At 35.1% G+C, this 12,175-nt stretch overlaps 1 protein-coding gene across 1 annotated transcript in view; it reads left to right on the top strand.

Moving 5' to 3' along the window:
- Nucleotides 1–12,175, top strand: part of atrnl1a (attractin-like 1a) — a gene marked incomplete in the record, with an annotated part of 314,489 nt that overhangs the window by 107,537 nt on the left and 194,777 nt on the right. The window contains 1 exon segment of the mRNA XM_024297455.2: nucleotides 10,391–10,484. Coding sequence (XP_024153223.1) covers nucleotides 10,391–10,484 — 94 coding nt within the window.

Here is a 12,175-nt window from a genome sequence, read left to right as displayed (position 1 = left end):
CTGTCTAGTGTGCATTTTTAAATGTAAAAAATTAAGTTATTTAACGATATTTCAGGGATTTCTGTGATTTAATCTCTCAAACACAGAATCTGACAGATCCTCCAGTAGAAGCTGCTGCCGTCAGTCTGTTCAGTTCAGTTCTGTCGTTCGTTTTAGTGGAACAGAAGAACCAAGCATTCTGGACGTTCTCTCTTCTTCTGTTCGCTCACGCGAACCATCCCTGGATTTGATTTGCTCTTTAGAGTTGTGTGATGATGAGAGGAGCTCCTTAAGACGAGAACTCATCACAAAGGACACAGAGGAACTCCGTGTTCCTGAATATGATTTACATTTCAACTTTTTAAGCGTGTTTGTGCGATTGGTTTGGTTTGTGTGAACATGTATTCACTGGTTATCCCCCCCAAAAAACTTGTGTTTTTGTCATCATTTTTTCCTTTTAGAACTTTTCTTTATTTCACAGGCCTGTAATAAACCAAATAAATTACTGTATGTTCATTTGAGCAAACTAATTTCAAAAAGCTCGATATTTCCAATTAAGAGTTTGTTGCTACGGTAACAGTCCATAACCCTAACCTGGTTGGTAAGTCATATGGAAGATTGGACGCATTTTGTTTGATTTGGATTTCCTTTCTTATGATTTTATTATGGTAGAGAATGGAAAAAAAACAACAAATAGTTAACCTGATGCTGAAATCACAGCTTTTTTTTAATCATTTCTCATAAAAAACGTTTTTCTCCAATCAACCTGTTTTCCAAACGTAATTTCTTTTATTTTTGTTTTTTATTTACACGCTGCACATCATCAACACACAGTGATTCAACATCAGATCGATTAAAACCATTTAGAAATAAATTAGGAAAATTTTAAAGAATTTTGTAAAATAGCTAAAACAACACAGAAAAAAATCTATAGCTTAAAAAAACAGCTTTAATAATGTCACAGTCTGCATTAAAGAAGACTTCATTCTTCATTGCCAATGACCACCACAGGTGAAAATGTGTTCAGAAACCTGCAGGCAGACTGAATATCTTAACAAAAAGCAGCTGGTTCTGTCCAATCATGTGACGCGGTTCCTCACAGTGAGGCTGAGAGTTCTGACCCTCAGAAAATAACCACAATTCTCAGTCACATTTCATCCTAATTGATTACAGAACATCTATGATTCAAAATTACCTTCTAACCACCAGTTTCACCTGAAGTTTATCGACGAGTTATCATTCTGCTAATTTACCTCTTCATTGCAAATACTTTACATTATTTTGTAATTTCAGACAAATATGCCCCTTAAAGACAAACTCTGATGGAAATAGTGTTTTAGTAAAGTTGTTAGTAATACAGTGGCTTAAGTCCAATCAAGCCTGTGAACATTAGATCCATTGTTTTGTTTTGTTGTGATTGTTCTGGATTGTATGTATTTGTGTGTTGGTGTTTGTGCTGTTTTTTGCGTTTTTGTTAATTCTGAAGGACAAAGTCTACAAATGAGCTGTTAGCTAAAAGGCTTGTGGACATGGAATCGGTTCCATGTCAAATGATAACAATGTTTTTTTTTTCTTTTTGCCTTTCCCTTTTAAATAAATGAATAAATAGATGCCAAATTAAGCGTAAAAGGACATTTATGAATATGTATTTATTCAACGTGTTCATTAGAAGCAAACAAAAAAATTTCTGTCTTGTGTAAAAATGTGTCTTTTCTGTATTAAGGTTCAGTCACTATACACCATCTCACAACAATTTTTTGTAATAATTCAGGCAGAAAAGCTGGAAGTTGTAGCCATTTTTTCTAAATGTTGTACTAAAGTTGTGATTGTTTTGAATAATAAATTTCAACTTAAATAGTTGAAAATTTGCTCCAGTACTCGTTTTTCCCCTTTATTAATGTGTTAATAACTTTATTAATATTCACATTTATGTGAACTATGTGATGTTCAGTTGTGAAACCACAAAAAGTGAACATTTTTAAGTTTTATTATTTAGTCCTAATACAAAATGTAGCTTTAACAAAACATTTTTTAGTTATTTTTGGGTGAATAAATTTTTTTTTTAATAGCATAGTGCAGAAGTGCTGTCACTTTTTCCCAATGCATTATGGGAGATGGAGTGCAAAAGCTCTCGTCTCTGAGCTTCATTATTTTCTTCACTTTTCCACCGTCTGACGCGGATCCTGTAGGACGCTACACCGCTAAACACGACCTTTAGCCGTTGTTTGAAGGTTAGCTAATATTTCAGCAACATGCTAGCTGTTTTGGGTAATTTTTTGTTAGAACTGTGAGACTTTATGAGCCAAGTCGCAACAAAAAAGTGAGGATGTTAACTTTTGATTAGTCAGACTGATGACATGATTAAGCCTCAAAGAGTGATTGGTGGAGACAGTTGGAGGGGCGGAGCTTTTAAAAAAACAGCTTTATTGGAACCAAATAAAGTCAAAAAGAAAAAGTATTTTCTGGTCTTAACTATTCAGAGTTTTATCAGGGCCTGTTTGGATGAAAACAGAGCTGATCTGGTGATAGAAAATGTTTTCAGATCAGTGAGAATGAATGATTTCCCACAGCACACCTGAACATCTATATCTGCATGTATACGCTGGGCGGGCCACCAGCGTCCACTTGGTGACCAATACATTCATGTACGTCTTTGTTTTCCTCATAATCTGGATCAATTCTGGGCTGGTAGCTCCGATATTACACACCATATTTGCTAAAAAAGTTAGAATTTAAAAATTATCCTAGAAAACGACACAGATTTTTAAAATGTTGCTTAAAAATGGCCTCATGAAAATTAAAGACACTTTGAAAATAGATCAAAAGGAGATCAGAGTGTGACTTTGACACCTTATTTTTAACATTTAACATTCTTTGAGTGACTTCACAGAAAATACATCTTGTATATTTGTCCCCTATTCCCCCAGATGAAGATTTACACATGTAGATTTATTGTTAAATGAATTTATTGCCCTTATATCGAGCTCTTAGCATAGAGTTCGGGTGTATCTACGTTCATGTCAGAGTTATCTCAGTCGGAGTTCAGGTTGAGCTTGATCAGTGAACCAGAAACCAAGAACTGTTTAGTCAGAGTTTCTCAGGAAGCTCAGGCTATGTCAACCTCTATCTAAATTTATGAGACAAGCTTCAATTTAGCTATTTTTTTAATCAAACTTCTTACTTTTAAAAAAAAACATCCTAAATTTATAAGAAGCAAATTTCTAGTCCACAAAACAGTTTATTCAGCTTAATCATGAAACATTCAAGTTATCATATTATTCATAATCCTAAATCCATACAAAGCAAAATGAGCTTTTCTAAAGTTTGTTCTGTACTATTTTTGTTTCTTCTTTTGCTCTGAATTCCTCACATCCACCAACCTGCTTGTGTTCTGTGTACACATGGAGGCAGCACGGTGAGCAATTCTTCTTTAGCCGGGGGCTCACACCAGTCAAAAGGAGAATGATTTATATCAAATCAGCCATTTCTTTTTCTTTGGAAAAGGTGGAGTTTTTCTTTTCTTCAGATCCTTTCTATGTTGTCAGCAGCTGTGAGGTGCAGCATGTGCTCTCCATTTCAGCTACTCCACTCTCTGAGCTTCTCTGTGATTCCTGTGTCGCTTCTGCACTTCACCTGCAGTTCGGCTCTCACAGGAACAACAAGAGACTTTTCATTCACAATATATTTACTGAATGACTATTTATGTTTGAACAAATATGTTTTTTGTCTTAATAACATGCACTCTAAGACACCTGTTAAAGTCAAGGCCCGGGGGCCGGATCCGGCCCTCCAGATCATTTTATTTTATTGTTATTAATGAGCCGATGTTATCTTGCGCTCATTTCTAACTTGTATAATTTTGACTAAATATTTTATTATGGAGAGTAAAATATTGAAAGTTATTTAAAGTTTAAATTAATTTATTCTGGAATCATATTCCTGCCTTTTTATTATTCATGATTATGTTAAAAAGTAACGATTTTAAATTTGTAAAAATTAGCATTCTGATAGCTTTTTGGAGTATTTTTGTATTTACTAAGATTTTTTAGGCTATTTTGAAGTTTAGCTAATATTTACATGCTAGCTGTTTTGGCTAATTTAGGGTGTTTTTCCTTTTTTGAAAGCTATTTTGGAGTTTACCTAAAATTGTAGCTACATAGTAGCTGTTTTAGCTATGTTTTTTTTTTCAGTTTGTTTGGCTATTTTGAAGTTTAGCTTTTTTTTTTTACCTACATACTAGTTGTTTTAGCTAATTTGGGCTTTTTTCCTCCCTTTTTAGGCTGTTTTATAGTGTAGCTAATATTTCAGCTGCATGTTAGCTGTTTTAGCTAATGTGGGATTTTTCCAATATTTTAGGCTATTTTGAAGTTTAGCTATTTTTTATCACCTACATGCTAGCAGTTTCGGCTAACCTAAGTTTTTTTTCTTTCATTTTTTAGGCTAATTTGTCATTTAGCTAATATTTTAGCTGGCTCTCAGCCTCAGCGTTTTTAGCTTTCAGCTTCAGTGATTTCATCTATCAATTTCAGCATCTTCAGCTGCCAAATTCATCTTCACAGTAGCATTATTGCATGTAATGCTCTATATCTAGCTCATAATTATGCTAAAAAGTTACAATTTTAAAGTTTTAAAAATGTAGTTTTAGAGTGTTTAATACATGTTTATCCTGTTCGGCCCGAGATCTAAGGTGTGTTTGGGATTTTGGCCCCTTGTGCGATTGAGTTTGACATCTAAGACATTATGAACCCTTATGAAATGTCTGAATTTGTTTAATCTGTGATCCATAATGATCCACAACCCAATAATCTTGATTTTCCGTCATCTTTCTACCTCTAGTCTCAGATACATTGGTTCTACAGAAAACTGATAACATTTTGTTTGATTCTTGTTCAAAATTTGCATTCTATACATCAGTGTGTTTGATTTTAATAATATAAGTGGAAGTTAAGTGCTTGAGGAAGTCCTCGTCAGCACATATCGGAGCTCATGCTGAGCTGGGAGTTGCTTCTGCTGGAAGCAGAGTTCTGCTCGTTGGACTGAAATGTTTTCATGTTTGGTTTGAGATATGAAGGAAAACGACTGGAAACAGCGTTTGTGTACGAGAAGCAATATTATCACATATTATAATTGAACGGAATATTTCAGACCAGAAGATCTCCTTTAAAAGCTCGTCTGAAAATCTGCCGGCAGAGTTTTGATGAGATCATTTTTCTGAGTTTCTCCTCATTGAAGCTAACAGCAGAGCCGATTTCTAAATTCATCTGCCTATTTATATAGTTTTAAACCGAAAAGCTCCATCTTATGTCACGGTTCCATATTTTCCAACGGAACGAACAGTTTGTTCTCAGTCTGCAGGATTATTCCTAGAACTTTGAAAACTAGAATGTAGACCACCACAGTTATGAACTGGTGCTTCATGAATGAACTTAACTGAATTAAAATGAACAGAACTAGACAGCGTTCTGCTGCAGCCTCTTTGTGTCCCAGGTGTGGGGCAGTTTTCTGATTGTCACATAGATATAGTCAGGGCTCTAAATGAACTTTTTTGGTTACTAGCCGGAGTGTCCGGTGACATCCAAAGTCTACCAGCAAAAACTAGATTTCTACTTGCCAAACATTTCTCTGGAAAAATAATGATGATGATCGTTCTCTTGTGAAAACACTAATAATGTTTGAAAATGTCGTCTTACGTCAGGTTTTATAACACTATAGAAATGTATTTAGCATCGACAAAGCCCTAATTTTTTATTATTTATTTACAACTTGACATTTGAAAAATAAATAAATACATTTTTTCGCATACCATATTTTTCTCAATGTGCACCAATAGAGTAAAGTTTAAAACTAGTATAAAAGAATAAAATAATTGTTTTTCTTTATGTCATGCATAGAAAAAACATACATTTATTTAAAAACAGCTGCAGGAGAAGTACTCCCAAAGGTTCACATATTTTACCTTAACTGCAGAATTTTGCATTATTGTGTTTATTCTTACAGATCAGTGTGTTGTAGTTGTGAGTCTTTTAAAGAGTTACAATGACATGGAGCAATAAGTGAAGTGCTGAAGCCAATTGCTGGAAATTACTAATGCAGCAATAGCGAGTAATTAATGAAAGTGCACTTTCTCTTCTAACTGTATGTGCAACGTTTTGGATTATTGTGTTTGTTCTCACAATTCTGAGTCCCCAGAAAAAGTGCACCAATGACAACCTAAACTTAGACATTCATGGTTTTCCAGAAAGACAAACATAGCCAAATTTAAGATAATTCTAATTTTAATCTTCATAGAAAAAAATGTTACCAAAACATTTTACAAACTAGATATATAGCATTACCTGCGATAATGCTTGTGTGAATGCTGTAAGCTGAATGTGGCCGCTGAAGCTGATAGCTAGCTAAAATATTAGCGAAATGCTAAATTAGCATAAAAAAAGTGAAAAAAATTCTAAATGAGCCAAAACAGCTAGCATGTAGCTGAAACATTAGCTAAACTCCTAATTAGCCTAAAAAACTGGTAAAATGTCTAATTTAGGCAAAACACATAGGATAAGGCTAAAATATTAGCTGAGCTAAAATTGGCCTAAAAAACTAAAAAAGCCTAAATTAGCCAAAACTACTAGCATGTAGCTGAAATATTAGCTACGCTCCAAATTTGCATAAAAAACTGAAAAAGCCTAAATTATCTAAAACTGCTAGCATGTAGCTGAAATATTAGCTAAACTCCTAAGTAGCCTAAAAAAACGGGAAAAAGGCTAAATTAGCCAAAACTGCTAGCATGTAGCTGAAATATTAGCTAAGCTCCAAATTAGCCTTAAATACTGAAAAAAACCTTAATTAGCCATAACAGCTAAAATGTTGGATGAAATATACGCTAAACTATTAAATATCCCAGTAATTCTTATTAAATGTCAAAACAGTTGAAAAAGCTAGCATGAAAAGAGCTGAATATTTTATTAGCTGAATGAGCTAAATAGCTGAAAGAGCTGTGGAGCTACGGATGTCGAAAAAAACGTATGGAGGAAAAGTTACGGTCCACGTGGTTCTTGATCTGCGTTTCTGATGGGGGGCCGGCCCAAATGTGGAGGCGGGCCTGATCCGGCCCGCGGGCCGTAGTTTGGGGATCCCTGTCTCAATGAAAGCGCACTTTCACTTGCAACTTTATGTAAAAACTCAGGTGTACAGGTTTAATACCCAGTAGGTATAATATAAATATCTAATAGGTGCCACAAAAGTATCAACCAAAAGTACCACATAAATCCAAAGCAAGTACTATGCAAGTGCTCAATAGGTACAACAAAATACTGTGTGAACACCACTTAAATACTTTGTGAGTCGAGTATTGTAAAAAAAGAAGTGTTACCAACCTTGTATTTCATCTTTTTTTTTTTTTTACTGCCTTCAGTTCTAAGGTCATTACCGCAGTTATCTGGTATAAAAATGTCAATTTGATAGTTGATGGGAAAAAACATGAATTCACTCTCTGGACACAGAAATTTATTTTTTACTACCAGCTTTAAATTAAAGTATGATTTTGCTCCATGTTGACCCAGGTACCACTTGTGCAGTTATCTTAAAATATCCCAATTTTCCTTTATTATTTTTTCCTTTTGCTGCCGTGCGCGGGAGGATTCGTGCTTCTCCGGTTACATCCACCAACTACCCTTTTCAGAATCGTCCTGATTCAATATTGAATGACCCGCAGGGTGACCCAAACCTGCGCCAACACACCTGTGATTTGTCAACCATCTTAAGACTCAAAGGCACTTTTTGTTATCAACCCTTACAGCTTAGTTGGTTTTCTATTTTCGCCACAGGTCAATCTAATTTCAGGTAATAGTGCTGTTACTGCACTTCCATTCAGCACGTCTTTTTTTTCTTTTCCCTCAACACCATCAATTTTTTTCTGTGTGAGCGGAGCAGCCTGCAGTCTTGGTTTCTTGGTGTTCGTCTTAGAAATGTAAATAAAAGGGGAAAAGTTTGACTGGTTGTGTTATGTGTATGTGTTTGAAACATTTTTGTTTTCTCATCTCCTGTCAGTGATATAACATAAATTGTTTTAGTGAATTTAAAAGATTAAACCCAAGTATCGTATTTTCAGCACTATGGGGCACACCGTCCATGACTGGCTTAATTTTGAACATATGTCATTTTCAAGATTCACCAAGCTGTAAGGCACATTAAGTCAGACAAAAAAGTTAAATAAGTCAGTTAGACTTCATTAACTGCATTCACAGTAACTGTAGAACTAGTTTGTGACAGGCTACACATTAGCCGTGTGAGCTACGTTGGACACTTTAGCCACATTAGCCATGTTAGCCACATTAGCGACATTGGAGACTTCAGCCACGTTAGCCATGTTAGCTACTATAGAGACTTTAGCCATGTTAGCCATGTTGAAGACTTTAGCCACGTTAGTCATATTAGCCACATGCAAGACCTTATCCGTGTTAGCCACGTTGGAGACTTCAGCCACGTTAGCCCTGTTAGCTATGTTGGAGACTTTAGCCGTGTTAGCCACGTCAACCACGTTGGAAACTTTAACCACATTAGCCCTGTTAGCTATGTTGGAGACTTTAGCCGTGTTAGCCACGTTGGATAGCCACATTAGCTTTTTTATCCACGTTAGAGACTTTAGCAAAGGTTAGCCGTGTTAGCCACGTTAACCACTTTGGAGACTTTAACCACATTAGCCCTGTTAGCTATGTTGGAGACTTTAGCCGTGTTAACCACGTTGGATAGCCATATTAGCCTTGTTAGCCATGTTAGAGACTATAGCCACGTTAGCCGTGTTAGCTGCGTTGGAGACGTTAGCTATGTTAGCCACATTGAATAACCACATTAACAATGTTAGCCATGTTGGAGACTTGAGCCACAATAGCCATGTCAGCTACACGTTAGCCGTATTAGCATATTTACAGTAACACTCAACTTGATTTGCAGCTTGTAAAAAAACAGACAAATATTGCTAAAGTGAATTTTAAACTCTTTTAACACTTTTAACTCCCAACCTTTTTCTAATACCCCCAAAAAAATCTCCCACAATACAACACCGCTACACGTTAGCCACATTAGCATATTTGCAAAAACAGCAAACCTTGTTTGCAACACGTATAAAAACAGACTGATAAAGTTAATGAAACGTTACTGTGATAATGCTTGCAACCATATTATTAATCTGTAGCCAAAACAATAGCCCCACACTGCTACACTGCTACACGCTAGCCACATTAGCGTATTGACTAAACCACCCAACCCCCCTTGGAACGGACTGACAGTTCGACAGAGCGCCGTGTACATCCCAAAACTGCTGGAAGAGCTGGAATTGATCAGGTTAATATGTAAGGTTATTGTCGTTTATTTTTTTATGTCTTTTAAATGCGCCGTATAGTGTGTGTAAAATGTGATAACGGTCATAACCTTCTTTTGACACATTTTTTAAAGTATTTGCAGTTCTTTTATTCAAAAATTATCAGTTTTTGTAGTATTGAAACCATTAAATGACACGAAAACCCTTTATAAGCATTCCTGCCTTTATAATTTACAATATAATTCAACATTTTCTTTTCAGCTGATCTTTAAAATATATACCCTCTTTATCCCAAACTACCAGTTAGCTTTCTCCACTTTTTTATGATGCCTAAAATTCAAATAGTGTCTGCCTTTAATGGGGATTATATTTAACTTTAAAGGCAGCAACAAAAGAGGGTTTTATGGAAGTGATTATTCAGCTTATATTCCACCTAAAAAGGCTGAAGAAAATAAAATATTAAGGGACATTTTTCCACAACATCAAGAAGGTCATGTTTAAATCTTGGAACGTTAGTTCAGCAACAATTAAAGAAAAGTGTTTTTATCACTAAAGATTGGACAAAAAGCAGGAAATGAACCAAATGCTATGTGTGGTCACAGGTTTTTAGTAAATCAGATACATGCATCACATTCCAAAATGCTTTTATCCCCCTAAATATGACATTAGAAATTCCTGTTTTGGGTAAAAAAATTAGAAATAACTGAAATAAGATTCTGTTTAATTAGAAAAAACAGATTTTAATCAAAAGAAAATGTTTCTCAGTTCTTGTCTCCTTCATGCTCAGAAATATCTGTCCTCAATAATCTCTTATTTACATTTATTCTCTCGACACAAGCATTATTTAAAAGTTCAAGATCTAAAGTTGATGTCTCACTCCTCATTTTTCCCCAGCAGTGGCTACAAATTAAGTTCTCACTCAATAAAATATTCCTTATTTGCCCAAGTTGCTTTCAAGAAATATAGAAATGAAAACGTCTCATTTTTGCACTGCCAGCAGATACTTATTATAATTTTCATTAAACTAAAACTTTTAAAGTTTCTCTTACTCTGCCTGTCTGTCATTATTTCCTCTCATCCATTATTTATGTAATTTTTTTGCAGCTTGCAAGTGCAACAGTCACGCCAACGTGTGCCAGGCCAACACAGGGAAGTGCTTCTGTACCACCAAAGGGGTCAAAGGGGACCAGTGTCAGCTGTAAGTGCATCATCATTATAATATCTCATGTTTTTCTTAACATGTGGACATATTAGGACATTTTATGTAAAAAAAAAATTAACTGTTAAACTTGTGTTAAAATATGGAAGATTATTTACCAGAGAGCACCGCCACCAACCACGTCACAGCTTTTTATCAGAGCTTCAACTCTCTGATCATCTCCGTCCAATGCAAAGTCATGTTTCTACAGAAGCCTAGAAAGGACAATTTTAGAGGATGCATTTTTTCTGTACATATTAGCTGTTCATTTGGTTGCTGTAAACATTTTATGTCACCAGATTTACCATCAGTCCCATGCAAACGTTGTAATGTTTGTTGGGCTTTTAGTGAGTAAAATTGTGTTTAATGAATCACAACCATCTTCAGGCACAATCCTCCAACATTACCTTAGTGCACGTGTCAAAGTCAAGGCCCGGGGGCCAGATCCGGCCCTCTGGGTAATTCTATCCGGCCCCCCAGATCATTTTATTTTATTGTTACCCAATGTTATCTTGTGCTCATTTCTAATTTGTATAATTTTGATAAAATATATTTTTATGGAGAGTAAAATATTGGAAGTTATTTGAGGTTTAAGTTGATTTGATTATGGAATAATATTCCTGCCTTTTTATTATTCAGAATTATGTTAAAAAGTTACGGTTTTAAAGTTTAAAAATTGGCATTCTGTGAGCATTTTGGACTATTTTGGCATTCACTACAATTTTTTTAGGCTGTTTTGGAGTTTAGATAATATTTCAGCTACATGCTAGCTGTTTTGGATAACCTAAGTTTTTTTTTTAGGCTAATTTTTCATTTAGCTAATATTTTAGCTGCTATCAGCTTCAGCATTTTCAGCTATCAATTTCAGCATCTTAAGCAGCCATTTTCAGCTTACTGCATTCACACTAGCATTATTGCAGGTAACGCTATATATCTTGTTCATAATTATGTTAAAAAGTTTTAATAATTTAGTTTTAGACTGTTCAATAAATGTTTATCCTGTTCTGCCCACAACCTAATTTCTGTTGGATTTTTTCCCCTTGTGTGTTGGGTCTGACACTCCTGATTTAGTGCAATGCGGATTTTCAGCAACAGAGAATATTTAGCAGTAGCGTGGAAGGACAAGTCTCTGTTCAATGTTTTTGTGCTCTAAATGATACATTTAGGTGCCATTTCCATGCACTGAATATACATGCAAAGTTTTTAGATCAAAAACTGTAGATGGTTTATGTTTCTCGTTTACTTATTCATAAATTATTTTGGTTTAATTCTTCCTGTTCATGAACAAACACAATAAAACTTTCAGACTCAAGAATCCCCAGAAACATCTAAAATTGGATCCTTCTGGAATCAGCTCCGACCCCCACACTTTAAATAAAAGGTGTTTAAGTGATCCCAGACCTCCGTTCTGCTCCTGATGTGAGTGAGAGTCAGACTGAGGTCAGAAGAACCTGCCAGTCACCCAAACAGAACCTCTACAAACGTGTGCCGTCAAATGTGATCCTAAGATCTGACTGTTCATGGAGGATGACATGTTACACATAAACAAGAAACAAATGCAGGTTTGGGAGATCAATAATAATATTGTAGATCTGCATTATTTTTAATAACTTAGCTGAAGGTTTTTCTAAAAAAAAGATGTTAAAGTAAAAAGAAAAAAACTCAATGATAGGAATAAATGAGCTAATATG

This window comes from Oryzias melastigma, linkage group LG15 (genome assembly GCF_002922805.2).
Source record: "Oryzias melastigma strain HK-1 linkage group LG15, ASM292280v2, whole genome shotgun sequence".
NCBI classification, from domain to species: domain Eukaryota; kingdom Metazoa; phylum Chordata; class Actinopteri; order Beloniformes; family Adrianichthyidae; genus Oryzias; species Oryzias melastigma.
Note: the sequence above shows the minus strand (reverse complement) of the source record. Positions and strands in the feature narration are given on the sequence as shown.